At 47.0% G+C, this 16958-nt stretch overlaps 1 protein-coding gene across 1 annotated transcript in view; it reads left to right on the top strand.

Annotated features, from left to right (window-relative positions):
• Positions 1–13163, top strand: part of LOC117051479 (digestive cysteine proteinase 1-like) — a 30264-nt gene extending 17101 nt beyond the window's left edge. The window contains exons 5-11 of the mRNA XM_033157886.1: positions 2078–2321; positions 5745–5940; positions 7601–7794; positions 8715–8806; positions 10182–10343; positions 11055–11244; positions 12802–13163. Of these exons, the coding sequence (XP_033013777.1) occupies positions 2078–2321; positions 5745–5940; positions 7601–7794; positions 8715–8806; positions 10182–10343; positions 11055–11244; positions 12802–12989 (1266 nt within the window). The 3' untranslated portion in view covers positions 12990–13163. The remainder of the gene's footprint in view (positions 1–2077; positions 2322–5744; positions 5941–7600; positions 7795–8714; positions 8807–10181; positions 10344–11054; positions 11245–12801) is intronic.
• Positions 13164–16958: the final 3795 nt, after the last annotated feature.

Below are 16958 nucleotides of genomic sequence, written 5' to 3'. Positions count from 1 at the left end.
GGATTGAACCTGGTTCCTTTGGCAGGCAAAGCAGTCTGAGCTAAGTCCCTTCCCCGCTTGGACCTGGGACACCTGCTATGGACTCATTCTGTCACCTTTGGCCTGCTGGGCGCTTAGCCTTAGTTGCCCATCAATAAACATGACATACCTTTCAGGGTGCTCATTGGTAATAACATTAATAATAATAATTTTATTTATATCCCACCCATCACAACAAGACATCAAACATTAAAAACAGAATATCCTATACAGGCAACAAACCAACCAACCAATAAATCAATAGAAACCAATAATAACAGTTTACAGTTACACCCAAATTAAAATAACCGCCAACCCCAACCCCTACCTGACAAAAACAAAACAGAGGAACCAAAATTAGAACCGTTTAAAACATTGTAAAACTAGAGTTGCCACATTCTTTTTGGTGAAAGTTGTTGAGATTTTTAGGAGCCTTTTAGCTGTTTTCAGGGTGAGTGTGAGCCCCACCCCTTAGGCCAGGTGGACATGGGCCTTGCAGCAGGGAGCCTTTTTAGACCCAAGGTTAATCCGGATCAGTATTGCCTACACCACCAACTTGCCACGGCTCTACAGGGTTCTAGGAAGGGGACCTTACCAAGCCTGCCTGGGATTCAAACCTAGTTTCTGCTATGTACTCTGCCTCTGAACTATGGAACTTCCCCGATGTACACAGGAAAGAATCTTATATCAGTAACGGACTCCTCGTCCTTTGGCCCATGCAAAAATTTGCACCCGATTCCTTTTTAAGTGGGGATGCCAGGGATTGAATCTGGGACCTTCTGCATGCAAGGCAGGTGCTCTGCCATTGAGCTATAGCTCCTCCCCAGTTCATCAGCCTATTGTAGCCCACCTGTCTTCAGCTGCTCCAGAGGCTGCTGTGCTTGCAGGGAGACCCGCCAGCTGCAGAAATCACTTGACATTTCAGCCCCTTCCCTTTTTGAAGGCTCAAGAGAGCTGCTCCTGTCCAAAGAGGGTGGCAGGTCCTCAGCCAGCTTGGCTCAGTGATTCAACCGCTTGCCATAAGCTGCTCTGGCATGTGCCAAGCTTCCAGGACGAATGCAAAAAAGGCTTCGCCCAGATGCCGTTCCTTGATAATCGTGAAAAGTCGTTCCACAGTGGCTGTTAAAAGTGGCACTTGTTGCAGGGAAGATGTGTTTAATGACAAGCTGTAACTTGACTTTTGCCAAGCTGCTGCCCTGAATTGTGCAGTGTGTGTGTGTCCATGCATCCGTCCGTCCATGTGTGTGTGTGACTTTGCTTTAGTTGGAAGACTTAACAAACAGGGAGGGAGATTGGGAGCTCTAGACCAGGCATAGGCAAACTTGGCCCTCCAGATGTTTTGGGACTACAACTGCCATCATCCCAAGCTAACAGGACCAGTGGTCAGGGATGATGGGAGTTGTAGTCCCAAAACATTTGGAGGGCCGGGTTTGCCTATGCCTGCTCTAGACCAAGAGGAGTCCATGTGATGCTCTCCTGCTGTTGCCTGGCTACTGCTCCCATCTGGCCCCAAGCCACTCTGGGAGCCTTTTTTGGCTGAAAAGTGGGGTAAAAATGCTGCAAGCAAGCAAGCATCATCCAATAGATGCAGCTTGCAAGTGAACTCCAATATTACACAGTGGACACTGGCAACCTGTCCAGCTTAATTGGTAGGCTATTTATTTGGAGGCTACGGGAGACTAGAGCAGGGGGAACCAAACTAGTGTTTGGGACTATAACTCTCATCATCCCAGACCAGAGCTGGTGGGCCCGATGAGAACTGTAGTCCAACAATATATGGAGGGCACCATATAGGCCACCTTTGGAGGAGACATAAGAGAGCTAGATAGACCAGAACGATGACCTCACATTGCATCCAGCTATGTTCCGCTCCGAGTAGACGTACTGAAAAGAATAATCCTCATTAAAGTCAATGGGTTGTTTGCCGTGCGTGTCCCAATCAGAGTAGACCCATTGGAATTGATGGGTAGGGCTAACTTAAGTTTATGAATTGGTAGGACTCCCATTGGATTACAGCCCTTTTCATGCCTGCCCTTTCCATTGCTCCCCCTCCCCCCAGCCCTTAAGGGAAGAATACTACAAAGGCAAATACTGCACCGTGTGGCAGAACATCTCCTACTGGGGCAAGAAGAAGAATATCTACACCATGTGGGTCACCAACAGCAGCTGTGGTGTGTCGCCTGTGCACTACGAGATGAAGGGCTTCAACACTTTACTGGGGTCCCACTACGACAAGTATGAAATAGATTACACCGACTTCTCCAACAGCTTCCCAGCTTCCGTCTTCGACCTGAAGCCGAACGGTGAGTACGAGATTTGCCTTCCGCACCCTTCCTCCAAGTAGCTCAGGGTGATCTCGCTCGCAGCCGCAAAACAACTTATCTGGGTTGATCTCGCTCAACAACTTTGTAAGGTGGGCTGGTCCACGTGTGGCCTTCAGCAGGTCCGCATCTTTGCAATGGATCTTCTGCCTGAGATTGACATGTTAGCCTCTGCACTGCAGGGGTGAGGAATCCCAGGGCTGTTTGCCTGTTGTTGGACTCCATCTCCCATCAGCCCCAGCCAGCATGGCCCAATTGTCAGGGATGATGGGAGTTGTAGTCAAATGGCACGTGGAGGGCTGCAGGTTCCCTGTTCATTTCTGCTTTGCAGCTTCTCTGTTACGTTTTCTGTGACTTGGTTGGCATTCCACAAGGTGCACCTCTCACAGAACTGCTGTTCCAAGCACTCTTAGCAAACTATCACTCCCGGGATTAAAGCCATGTGCTTTAAACATGTTCTAAATGTGTTCTTTAATTGTACGGTGCGGATGTGACCTAACTGGTTGGAGCACTTTGTGGAATGCCAACCAAGCCACAATAAACACAAGGGCAACAAAGTATGAAATAGCTCTGTAGCACAAGATCTGGCAGAAAGTTGTGGTGTGTGTGTATGTGTGTGTGTGTGTTTGTCTAGTCCTTAAGACAAGATTTTCTGTCCCAAATCCTCCCTAGCAGGCACCCACCCTACCCTTTCCTGAAAAGCGTAAACTATTGTGATTTCTTCACCTTCGTGTTGAGCTTATTTCTTTGCTGAACCTTCTTGGTTCAGTTGGAATATTCTGAGCTGGTTTTGCAGAACACATTAAAAGCATAGTTTTAAACCCCCATCCTGCCACTGCTCCTGCTGATGAGACAAGCCAGAATCTGGCCCATTGCATCATTTGAATTTGGGCTGGTTTGCTTGTCTCCAAACCACGAGTGGGAGCCAAGGTGTGTTCATGGCTTACCACATGTGGTTTCTTTGGGGGGGGGGGGAAACAAACCATGCACCTGGGTTTGTATAACGCAACAAGCCAGATTCTGGCTCAATCGGTTTGTTGTGCGGGAGGAGCCTCGTGGGAACTTTTACTGTACAACAGCTCACTGCTAGTTCACAGGAAACCATAAAAAGGGTAAAGGTAAAGGACCCCTGACAGTTAAGTCTGGTCGTGAACAACTCTGGGGTTGCAGCGCTCATCTCTTTACTGGCTGAGGGAGCCGGTGTTTGTCCGCAGACAGTTTTTCCGGGTCATGTGGCCAGCATGACTAAGACGCTTCTGGCAAAACCAGAGCAGCGCACGGAAACACCGTTTACCTTCCCGCCAGAGCGGTACCTACTTATCTACTTGCACTTTGACATGCTTTGGAACTGCTAGGTTGGCAGGAGCTGGGACCGAACAACAGGAGCTCACCCCATCACGGGGATTCGAACCGCCGACCTCATAGTTCATCTTAAACTATGGTTGGTGCAGTGGGAGCCAATGTAGTGTGTTCTAGATGCTGCTGGACTACAACTTACACTGACCACTGGCCATACTTGGGGGGGGGCTGATGGGACTGGGAGTCCAGCAAGAATTAGAGGTCACCACATTGGCTACCCTTGGTTTTAATGCAAGAGTGGGATACCTTTGTCAACCTCAGGACCCCTTTCCCATGTGGGCTGCCTTCTTGGGGCTGCATAACAAGTGGTAGGTGTGGCCAGACACTCACCACTCCCAATCCAGGCAGGCAAGAGGTATAACAATTCAAGGCTGTGTTGCAGCCAGGAATGTGCAGAGCAGGACCAGTGAAGGGTTTGGCCTGGGGGCATGACCTGGGTAGAGTTCCCAAGGAACAATCAGAAAGGCCCAGGGAGCTGCAATCAGTCCCTAGGCTTGAAGTTCCTCAACTGGACCTCTGTCTCCATGTGTCAGGGAAATCAGCCTCCCCATAGTCAGACCTTCTAGCTGCTTGTCTGTTGTGAGAATACATGGGACAATAACTGATTGATCTATTCGGGCACCACAATTTAAGAAGGATATTGACAAGCTGGAATGTGTGCAAAGGAGGGCGACCAAGATGACCAAGGGTCTGGAAACCAAGCCTTATGAGGAATGGCTGAGGGAGTTGGGTATGTTTAGCCTGGAAAATATGAGATTGAGGGGAGATAACAATGGCCATCTTCAAATATCTCAATGGCTATCACATGGAAGATGGAGCAAGCTTGTTTTCTCCTGATCTGGAGGGTAGGAAGCCAGTGGCTTCAAGTTACAAGAAGGGAGGTTCTGACTAAACACCAGGAACATCTTTCTGGCAGTAAGAGCTGTTCAGCAGTGGAACAGTCTCCCTTGTGAGGTTGTGGACTCCCCTTCAATGGGGGTTTTTCAGCAGAGGCTGGATGGCCACCTGTCATGGATGCTTTAGTTGAAATCCCTGCATTGCAGGGGGTTGGACTAGATAAGCCTCAGGATCCCTTCCAGCTCTCCAGTTCTATGATTCTATGAGTCAGACCATTGGGTCTATCTAGCTCAGCACTGTCTACACTGACTGGCAGCAGCTTTCTAGGATTTCATTCTTTCCCAGTCCTACCTGCAGGTGTTGGGGGTTGAACCTGGATCCTTCTGCGTGCAAAGCAGATGCTGTACCACTGAGCCCTGCCCCTTCCCTAAGGTTTCTCTCTTCATCTTCATTTGCTGCACTTTGAGAGGATATCATACCTAGTTGTGGCCGGAGCCCATTGGAGACTGGTAGGGCAGAAGGCAGGGAGCCCAACAGTAGGTGGCGCCATAGCCGATGGCAGGCAGAGGCAACTGTATAGTGAAGAAGCCAGACACAGCTCTGTGGGGAGAGAATTCCACAATTTAGGGGCCACCACAGAGAATACCCTCTTCTGGGCCATACACACTGAATTTTTGAGAGAGGTGGAACTACCAGAGCATCCTCTGCTGGTCTTAACAACCAGGAGGGTCTGTATGGAAGGAGACAGTGTTTCAGATATTACATGCATAGTAATACTCTTACTATTCCTGTTGTACAGTGCTGCACTTTGATCTAGGGAATGCGCAGTTTTACAGGTGCCACATAATACCTGTTCCCCATTTATAAGAAAATCTTTCAGCCTGGCAATCACCTGCACTTTGGAACTCCCTGCCTATTGACATCAGGCAGGCGTCTTCACTGTGCTCTTTTCGGCACCAGCTTAAAAAACATTTTTGTTTGGGCAAGCTTACCCAAACTTGCAGAATGATGGTATGTTTTTAGTTTATTGCTTATTTTAGTTTTTGAATGTTCTAAATAGTTGTTTTTAACTCTTTATAATTTTATAATTGTATTCTTTGTGTATTCTGCTTTGAGGATTTTATTTATTTATTTATTTATTTACAATCAAGCAGTGTATACTTATTAGGAAATAAGTAAATAAATCTGCCGGGTGTTTTTTCTCCCTAGAAACAAAACTATGCGATGAACTGCCCGGCGACTCCTCAGAGCACCACATCATGGCAAACCCTATGGCAGATTTTGTGGGAGGAGAGGAGGACCGAGCCCACCAAGTGTTCCACCAATACAGAAAACGATTTGGAAAGACCTACGACGATGAACGGGAGATGGAACACAGGAAGCACACCTTCACGCACAACATGAGGTCATTGGTTGTATTTGAATCTTTTTCCCCCCCATCCTGTCCTTCAGCCCTAAAAAAGGGCTCTGGGAGCCACGATAAGATAGTCCCTGACCTCAGGTTTACAATCTAAAAGGCATGGCATAAAAAGGGAAAGGGGCTGGGAGGGGAGAGGAAAAAAGCAACCTTAGGAGGTAGTTGCATTATTTTGATAACAACCACCTAGAATTGAAAGATTTGAAGAGGAGGAGCTAGAAAGTGCTGGCTTTTTGAGCAGAGCCAATGGAGAGGCGCTGTTGTCCCATCTCACCTTTACCGATGGAGTATATTATTAAAAAAGTTGTAATTATGAGATAGGCGGTGGCTGTGCTGTCAAAGTCAAAACATGGGATCTGAAATCTTGTGCCAATATATTTAGATCTGGCTCTGCTTCCTGGAGGTGAGGGGGAAAGAACACATGGAGATGCTCTGTACCGAGTCACCCCAGTGCTCCATCTAGCTCATTTGCTGTCAACACTGACTGGCAGCAGTGGTTGCTGACTTGCCAGTTGAAGACCAGTGGGGTAGAGAGCCAATAGGAACACAGGAAACTCCCTTGAGCTGAGTCAGACCACTGGTCCATCTAGCTGAGTATTGTCAGCACTGACTGGCAGTAGCTCTCTGGGGTTTCAGGCAGAGGACATTTTCACCCTTACCTGAAGACACCAGCAGTTGAACCTGGGACCTTCTGCACACAAAGCAGATTTTCCACCAATGAGCGACAGCCGTTCCTCAAAGGAAGTGTGTACTCTTGCACATGCATGGAGGCACACTTGGCTTTTTTATGATAATAATGAGGTGACTAGCTACGCTTGTCTGGTGCTACCTTGTTGTTTTTATATCTGTTCAATATAATAAAATTCATTTTAAAACCCAATATCCCAGCCTGTGCTGAGCCCTGCCATTTAACACAGGTTTTGGGGCTTAAGCTTTGCTGAAATCAGGACCCAGATTTTTGGGGCCCTTCCTCGAAGCTGGAGCCTCTCTGCTGAGTTGCTTCCCTGCATTTTGACCTAGGCTTTGGCACTGTGCTCTGAAGCAACTTTTGTTTAATACATTTATGTGCTTCCCTTCGGTGCCAGTTTATCAGGACGATTTACAGCCAGGGATAAAGCACATCATTGTAACAGAAACGTACTGAAACTGTGTTGATGAAAATAGCAGAATAAAAAGCAGCATAAACCAAGTATCAAACACCACACTTTAAAAAATCTCATCCGCTGTCGAAAGCCTGGAAAATTGTAAAAGACTTGATATGTGCCCTGGATGTTGAAAACAGTGCCATGCCACTTTAAACAGTCATGGGCTTCCCGCAAAGAATCCTCGGAAGTGTAATTTGTTGCTGAGAGATGTTAGGAGACCCCTGTTGCCCTCGTGGGGCTGCAATTCCCAGAATTCTCTGGGAAGAGGTACTGACAGTTAAACCACTCTGAGAACTGTAGCTCTGTGAGGGGAATTTGGCCATACCAAATTTTTACTGTGGCTTTATCCCTGTACTTCCAAGAACCATGTGTTAGTGTTCAAGGAACCTTTAACCCCAAGAGGGCTAGGAGAGGACGACCACCAGCCTGAGGCGCCCCCTGCCCAGCCCTACCCCAGCCCTTTCTCCTCCAGCTTTCCCATTGTTTCTGCCCCCCCCCCCCAGGTTTGTCCATTCTAAGAACCGGGCCAACCTCTCTTACAAGCTGGCGCTGAACCACTTGGCGGACCTCACCGAGGACGAGATAGCTGTGATGAGAGGCAAGCTCAAGACCACAGCGCCAAACAACGGGCTGCCTTTCCCTGAGGAGATGTACGTGGGCCTAATCCTGCCAGAGAGCTTGGACTGGCGGCTTTATGGTGAGTGGTGTCGGAAGGCAATCTTGTGTAGGCAAGGAACAAATAATAAGGGGATTATACTGAGTTGTGCCATTGGTCCATCAAGTACAATATACTGTCTACACTGACTGGCAGCAGCTTTTTAGGGTTTCAGGCTGCCCTCTCTCCTAGCCCTACCTGGAGATGCTGGGGATTGAACCGGGGACCGTCTGCATGCAAGGCGGATGCTATATCTCTGAGCTATAGGCATCAATTGTTATAAGCAATTGTGGTCCTAAGCCTTGGGAAATGCAGAGGAGAGCAATAGGATCTTCTGATTTATTTATTTTTATTTTTTATTTTATTTATTTTTTGCCTGAAAAGTGGCTGTGGAGACTCTGCAACTTGACTGGAGCAGTGGTACTTGGAGAAGAGGGCATTAGTCCCCTCCCAGCCAAATGCAGATATTCCAATATACATACAACTATTCCTCTGTTTTCCCTAATGGCTTATCCACACTTTTTGCTATCTCCCAGTTAAACCTGTTCTGTATTGCTGAATTGGAGCAAACCTCAATAGGGTTTTCTTTGGATTGATGTTTGCTCTGATTTAGCATTAAAGAGTGGGTTTTCCTGGGAGACAGCGGCGGGGCAAAGGCAGAACTACTCAAACTCATGCCTAGAAAGCATGGACAAATGGGAAACCTCTTTGATCTGTACTTTCTAGGCATGGGGCAAGCAGACGTTTCCCCAGCACTGCTGCTCCAGTTAAATGTGGCCCCTCCCTGTCCTCCAGTTGGTTTTAATTAAAAATGAAAACAGAATTAACTTTCAAATGGCGCGTCCTTGAAGTTACACACCTCTGCTGCTGCACATCCAAAAGGAGTGATGTTGCAGTAGCTTGATGGTGATGGAAATGGTTGTGCAGGTGGGTCTCAACTCTTTTCTGCTTGTCCCTTCCAGGTGCAGTGACTCCAGTTAAGGACCAGGCTGTGTGTGGCTCCTGCTGGAGTTTCTCCAGCACTGGAGCCCTCGAAGGGGCGCTCTTCCTCAAGGTAAGAGCTCGCCTAACTCTTACCAGGGAAGTTCCTTTCAACTAATTTGGAAGGTGTTGGAGAACTCGGCGGATAGATGCTACACAGTTCCAAGCTGTTCACATTCCTGGGAAAAGTATTTATTCTATTAATACACACACACACACACACACACACACACACACACACACACTGTCCATGTGGCTATGTTTCCCCAGCCATTTTGGGTGGCTAAAAACTTCCCAATATAGGGCTGCCTTCAGATGTCTCCTAAAAGTTGTGTAGTTCTTCATCTCCTTGACATCTGAAGGGAGGGGGTTCCACAGGCAGAGCTACCCAGCAGGTGTGTCATTTCTGCTTACAGGGAGACATGATGGGGAGGTTGGTGTGATGCTGATGGAAATAATGCTGTGATTCTGCTGGTGCACTTTCACTGTGTTGAGCTCCCCACCATGTCTCTGTTCTCGCTCTTGGTAAGCAGTCTATTTTAATATTTCATTTAGTACATTTAATTTCCCACTTCTATTCAGTAGGGGGAGCACAGAGCAGGGTTACAAAAAGGCATCATTTTCCTTTCCACATTGTAGTTATTGCATGCAGCTCTGCTTCTATTCCGCCGCAGTTCATCTTTCACCACAAATTCACCTCACTGTCCACTGTGGCAAAATTGCAAGGTTGGCTATATAAATTACACTGTCATTTCATTCTTCCACTCTGTTTATTTCAATGCAAAGGAAACACAATGCAAGGTTTTGTTTTTTGTTTTTATGGTGGGGGTGGGAAGCTTAATTGATGCATAATCATTTGTGGACTGAAAGCACCAACAGTGAATGCCAATCATTTTTGCTGGATTGACTTTCATTCTTAACATGGGTCAAATTCCTTTGGAATTTTCAGACACCCCAGGTTAGTGGTCTCCAATCCAGATACAGGCCAGTGATGGAGCTGCTCAGCTTCAGCAAAGAAATGTCCCTATTTTCCACATTATGAATGTAACTTTGCTTCAGCAGTAAAATATGCTATTAATGCTTCTTTTCTAAAAGGAATGTTCCATGTGTGCTATCCTGACATTTACGGTTTAGCACTGCATAGCTAAGCAGGTACAGTGGTACCTCAGTTTTTGAACGGCTCCATTGACAGACATTTCAGAACTCGAATGCCATAAACCCGGAAGTAAACTCTTCCGTTTTTGAACGTGCCTCGGAAGTCGCACGGCTTCCACTGTATTCTCAATTTTCTCTATTAAATTTGCAGACTGCCCTTTGCACCTCAGTTTTTGAACGTTTCAGAACTTGAAAGGTCTTCCAGAATAGATTATGTTCGAAAACCCAAGGTGCCACTGTAACAGTTTCCTCTCAGCCAAGACTGACGTTTTGCTTCTCTCCTGTTTCCCCAGACTGGGCAGCTCATCCCCCTGTCTCAGCAAATCCTCATTGACTGCTCTTGGGGCTTTGGGAACTATGCCTGTGACGGTGGTGAGGAGTTTCAGGCATTCGAGTGGGTCATGAAGCACGGCGGCATTGCCAGCACAGAGTCCTACGGCCCATACAAAGGCCAGGTGAGAGAAGTCAAACCACAATCAGTTTACTAATAAGCCATTTATTACACAACAGCTCCCAGGATTCTTTGGTGGAAGCTGTGACTGTTTCAAGTGGCGTCATAGTGCTTTGAATGTAACTATCCAAGAATCTTGAGAAGGAAGGTCTGTCCAATCTCACAGGGTGAGATTATGCCCACTGACCCCATCCTTGGCTGCACGTTCATACGAAAGAGGGGTGGGCATCTATACTGATGCTGTGCATTGGAGAGCATGTGTCTGGCAGGCACATTGGCGTCTGAAGACTTCACCAGGAGGTTCAAACTCCAGCACTCCACACAACTGTGTTTCTTGAGTGTGATAGCATTTCTATGTGCAGCATCACTATGAACATCATATGTATGCCAGTCTTGACTGCATAGGGTGGCAGGCATTGAGGTAAGGCATGAGCATAGAAGGTTGTGGTTTGCACAGTGTGCTGTGAACTGGTTGCCCAGTAGCAGTGCGGACAAGGCCGGATGACCCTGTCCCCAGCCCTCCAGCTAAACTGATCTAGCCCAGACTAGAAGGGCAGATCATTGAAGACTCCAGACTGCACATGGAGGAAGAAATGTCTTTGGAGAGCTTTTAGGAACTCCTGGACAACAATGGTGGTTAATGAAATGATGAATGAAATCTTGGGGTTTTCTTTTTGGGTTTCATCCCCACCTGGGTGGTTCTTCTCTCTTTTAGAATGGCTACTGCCATAGCAATGAGACTCAGCTTGTGGGCAAACTCAAAGGCTACGTCAATGTCACCTCCGGGAACCGTACTGCTCTGAAAGCTGCCATCTACAAGCATGGCCCTGTGTCTGTCAGCATCGACGCCTCCCACCGAAGCTTTTCCTTCTATTCCAGCGGTGTCTACTACGAGCCCAAGTGCGGTGAGTCCCAGCCTATGAGATTGTGGCAGGAAACTGTAAATTAGGGTGGGGAATCTCTTCTAGCCTGCGTGCCATGTTTTCTCTTACTTGTGGGCAATCTTCCAGGAGCCGTAGGCTAGGGGTGAACAAAGCCAGAGGCAAAACGGGGTAGACCAGTGGATGTGAATCCTACCTTTATGCAATAGGCTATATTCCCACCTGAACTACACCTCTCCATCCTGGCAAATGAGTCCTTGTCAATGTTACACCCTCAAGGAGGAAGTGGAGCAGAGCTGGTAATGAGTGTGGCTTGGTGTGGGGTAGGCTGTGGCCTAGGGAGAGGCCCCCCCCGAGCCAAATAGAGAGGCCCAGAGGGCTGTATTTGCCCCCTGGGCTCAAGGATCCCCACCACCTGCTGTAAATAAAGTTGCACTTCCTGCGATGCATCTCAAGAGCACTTGGTATAACCTACACATCATCCCATGTGGCTACTCCTCCAGGCTTTGTTGTGGTGAAATTGGAAGCTAATACCTCCCCAGGTTATGGTCTGAAGGTATGTGAGGCTACTGAAACAAACGTCCCAGGTCTAGGTCTGGTCAGTATTGGATATGGGTGACCACCTGGGTACCACACATAAGACATCTTGGGTTCTATAATGGAGGAAATGCAAGGCAGTAATACATAGATGCTGATTTCCACTGCAACGTCCTCTGTGCTATCTGCACAGACACCAGCCCTGTGCAGATTAGAGCAAGGTCATGGGTATCTGGATGGCCACTTTGAGAACAGGATGCTAGACTAGATAGGCCTTGGCAGGGATCTCCTGTCCTCTTGATTGCTGTGGCAAGCTGGAGCACCACCCACATAGATCTAAGAGTTTCAGGTGCCTACCTACTCACTAAGAGATCTACTTGTGGGAAAGTTCTGCACCCTGCTGCTTTCAAAGGGGAGTTGAGGTCCAGCAATGCGCATGCTGGTGCAGCCAATAGGGCCAGTGGTCAAGGGTGACTGACGTTGTAGTCTAGCAGTGCTGGAAAGTCAATAGCCTCTTTACCTCTGAGGTAAAGGATGGTGTCACATTGCAGCTTGGATGATGATAATCATCGCTTACAAGAAAGTGTGTGCAATGGTTGTTACTGCAAATCATCAGCTGATTATAATTACGCCTTTTGGCAAGCACTGCCAAGACCTTTGCATATCTCATTCATCATCCCGACCCAACCTAGGAGGCAGGTCATTATTACAACCCCATTTTGCATATGGTATTTGGGATGGATTGAGAGACAGGGAGAGAGGAAGAATGCAAATGGGTCACTCAAGGTAACCCGGTAAGTACCTTTCTCTCTTCCTGGTCCCACTCTTAGGGTCTGGATCCTTGCAGATAATCCTGAGTTCTAATATGGCGGGAGAGGAAAATGATCTCCCTCTTCTGCAGGAGGCCATTGCACATGAGGAATTGAACTCTCAATCTTGCAGCAGTACATTTGGGTGGCAGCCATGCTCCTGTGCTCTTTTCCATTATCCCACTTGTTACAAAGCTTGACTCTTTTATTTGTTTTTTTTTTAATCCATTTTTAGCAAACAAACGAGGCCAGCTGGATCATGCGGTCCTAGCTGTAGGTTACGGTGTCCTCCAAGGCGAACTCTACTGGCTTGTGAAGAACTCCTGGTCCACCTACTGGGGAAATGACGGCTACATCCTCATGTCCATGAAAGACAACAACTGTGGAGTTGCCACTGATGCCACGTTCCCAATCATGGCATAACCCAACCTTGTCTTGGGAAGCTCCTTCAGGGAATCTCAGAGATGATACAGTCCAAATATATATTTTGCTCTCAATCAGGACCCGCCCCCCAATATGCCCCAAACTCCTAAACATCCCTAACATATTTGTTTTCATGTGCTGAAATCTTTAGCCACGGGCCTGGAAGAGTTTGGGGTTTTTTGTTTTTTTAAAAAAGCATAATCTCAACTATATTGGAAGCTGTTTCATGAAGGCTTTCCCCCACCCTAAGAAGCAGGATCTAAATACTACTCTGGATAAATAAAACCGCAAAGTCCAGTCGTCTTATAGGGATCACCCTGTTGGAACAAAAATAACTTCTGCACCTTCTTCCAATATTTTTGAGAGTCCTAATCCTCCTTGTGCTTGCTTCTTGAACAGGTCCTTCATCACCGAGTCTCTTCTTATCCTTCATCCCTCCAATTCCTTAAACCTAGTACTACAGTCGTACCTTGGAAGTCGAACGGAATCCATTCTGGAGGTTCGTTTGACTTCCAAAACGTTCGGAAACCAAAGCGCAGCTTCTTATTGCCTGCAGAAGCTCCTGCAGTCAATTGGAAGCCGCAGAAGTCCCATCGGACATTCGGGTTCCAAAAATAGTCACTTCTGGGTTTGCAGCGTTTGGGAGCCAAAACATTCAACTTGCAAGGCGTTTGAGATCCAAGGTACTACTAATAAGAATTATAGAAGCTGTTTTCTTGTGTGTTCGCTGTCTCCTCACCATGAATCCCTGTTTCCAAAGCTTTTACAAAAACCGCTGTACAGTATAGCACAATGTATTATGGTGCCAGGCCTGGAAATTGCAAGTGGGTGGGGAATTCCTTAAGGCCATGCACAAGCCAAGGAGCTATGTCCTCGTGGGCCTTAGGTCAGGGAGGTGGAACCTGTGCTCCTCCAGATGTTGCTAGATTACAACTCCCATCATCCCTGAGCAGCCACCATGCTTGATGGAGCTGATGGGGATTGTAGTCCCAACAACACCTGGAGCCCAGCAGCTCCACATCCTTGAGTGCAGGATTCTTTTTACATGAAGTAACTGGAGGGTGGGTTTAAAACTAACCACTGTGCCCAAAAGGTGACGTACAGCAGTTGTAGAAGGATGGGTGGTCAACTATGGCTCTTCCCAAGTGAGCCAATTAAAAATATGTACATACCATGTGTCCTTGTCTGTCTTATTACTTCTCACAATGCAAGTTGGTCTTCCTGATGTTGCTTCAACCCTGTGCCAAGCCAGTGAATAATGGGGGAGGTTAGAGTTTCGCTTTCTGAAATCGGAGCTTACTATTCCCTTAGGTTTATAGTCTGAAATACGTGACACCCCCAAGAAAAATGGATAGGGAGGGAGCGAGAAAAACAGCAAGTGCAGGGGCCAGCTCTTAAGTTTACAGTTCTTCTAATGGCAGTTGATCTCTCAGGAGAAGCAATGGAAAAACTCCTGCTCTGCTCTGCAGCCTGACAGCATGAAAAGCCAGGGACCAAAACACAAAAGGCCCTGTCTGCACTGTACAATCAAAGCAGTTTCATACCAATTTAAACAGTGGTTTAACAGTTCCTCCTCCTAGGGAATTCTGGGAATTGTAGCTCTGTGAGGGGAATAGGGGCCTCCTAATAGCACCCTTAACAAGCTACAGTTCCCAGGATGCTTTGGGGAAAAGTTATGACGGATAGTGCTTTAAACATGAGGAAAAGGGAACTCAGGTTCATATACTTGCCTGCTCAGACAAAAAAAAAATGCCATGATGGCATATTGCCCCTAGGCCTCATACACACAATTACATCATAGAGCATGGTTGTTAAAAGGGATTCTGTGCTGGTGGAGTTTATTAAGCATTAAGCTGGCCACTCGACACACCAGTTATTAGCGCTGGGAATAACTGCGTGGAAAGTGTTGCCATGATCAAAGGCGCGCATAATTTTGGTGGCAAATGCTTGCTCCAGCCGCAAGCTTTCATTAGCTGTCCCTGCCTGGAGCCATTTGGGTGGTTTCGGCATGGCAGCAAAGGCCTAGTCTGGCTTTAAGAGCTACTCTCACCCTATAGCTAGCCCTGAGAAAGATTAGTTCTGTGAGGGTGTCGGGTTTTAGGGATCTCTTAACACCCTCAGAGGACTGTAATTCATGAGGTGGGGACCATGAAATCCTATGTAACTTCTTGTTACCTTCATAGACCACTTTTCCTCAAAGGAGGTCAAGGTGGCATGCGTGGTTCTTCCCCGCTCTCCATTTTGATCCTCACAACAGCCCTGTGAGGTAGGTTAGGTTGAGTGGCAGTGACTGGCCCAAGGCCATACAGAGAGCTTTGTGACTGAGTGGGGATTTGAACCCCTTTATGGCAGTATTCCAACCCTTTCCCCCCCAACCACAAACACATTGTAAAGGAAAGGTCCTGTATTCAACACCGTTTTAAAGATAAAGGACCATTAAGAAGGGAGAACAAGAGCATTTTTTGGAAGTTTCCCACCAACTGTTTTTATTTATTTATTTATTTATTTATTTATTTGGTTGGTTGCACTTTCCACAAAATACCTCAAAGCGATTTCACAGATCAAACATCAACAATTAAAACCAATCCCATATATAAAAACAACTTCAAATACAGTGTAGATATCGGCTAACAGCCAATATATGTTTGTTATTATATATTTGTTAGAAACTCAAATATATAAGCTAGGTGCCAAATGGCTCCTTAAACCAGGGTTACAGCCGCCAAAGCGGAATGGCTAGTTGCCATTTTGGGGCCAAACGGCTCAAAAGTCGTATTTTTCAATACAACTTCTTGGTTCCTGAAACAGGAGGCACACAGGGCACCTGGTCACTGCGTTACTGTGATAAAATGTTATTTCTATTACAAATTTACTAAGGTTTCATTTAAATTTCATATAAACCAGCATATGAAAAAATTATGTAAGTCTGTGCCCCCCTTTTTGTCATCTTTTTGGTGATGCACTGCTCTTTTCACCCTAACCAGGCGAACTGGTGAATTCTGGGCTCACCTAGTGTGGTGGTTGTGGGAACACAGCCAGTAGTTGCTAAGCAACTACAGTATAAGGAAAGCATCTGAAACACCCAACACTTGGCTGTATGGCATCTTGTAAAGCCATTCCACCTCAGGGGAGCCATGAAGACCATTGCAATATACTGTATATATTATAATTGCTCTGAAGCTTTCTCTGCAAAAACCCAATTCGAGTTTCCTGCACATTTGCCGTTTGCTCTGATTCAGTGGGAAAGCTCTGGGCAAAAATGAAAAGAGTGCTCAAGCACACAGCTTTAAAGTGTGGGGTATGCCTGGAAGGCATGGAGGAAAGGTAAGTGTAGCTGAACCCCAGATCTTTACTGCTGAATCGGAGGGGTTTTCCACAGACTGACATCTGCTCTGATTCAGCCTTACTCCAGAACAACAAAAAAATGGATTAGCTGCATTTTAAAGTGCTCCTTGAAAGCCCCAACCCCTCTACCCATTTGCATGGAGAGAGGAATAGGCTATGGATAATCGCTGATGCTCTCTGGACATGTTCAGAGGCACTATCGTTATTACTTCACATGGGCTGGTTGATGCATTCCCTGGCATTCCTGGGACCTGGCAATGCTCCATGGCAGGGGTAGGCAACCTTCCTCCTCCCCACGCCTGGAAGGGTTGCATTCCATCTTGCACATGCCACTCCACACACCCCTATTGCCCATTTATGTCTCTTTGAAGAGAGGGGGAGGGGGCGTGTTATGGTGATGAGTGACCTTAACCTTTTCCCCCTCTCCCTGCCACCCGCATGAAATTAGATCTAGGGCTCCTCGGAATCCTGGAGCACAGATTGCCCACCTGGTTCTATGCCACGGTGGGGCCAAAAGAGAGAGAGCTCAGCCAGAATCGATTCCTCATTTTGCCCCCTTGCGTGTTATGTAAGCAACAGAAATTCCATGGGGCATCTCCACCAGCCAGTACAGGCCTCATGTCA

Source organism: Lacerta agilis, chromosome 8 (genome assembly GCF_009819535.1).
Source record: "Lacerta agilis isolate rLacAgi1 chromosome 8, rLacAgi1.pri, whole genome shotgun sequence".
Lineage (NCBI taxonomy): Eukaryota > Metazoa > Chordata > Lepidosauria > Squamata > Lacertidae > Lacerta > Lacerta agilis.
Note: the sequence above shows the minus strand (reverse complement) of the source record. Positions and strands in the feature narration are given on the sequence as shown.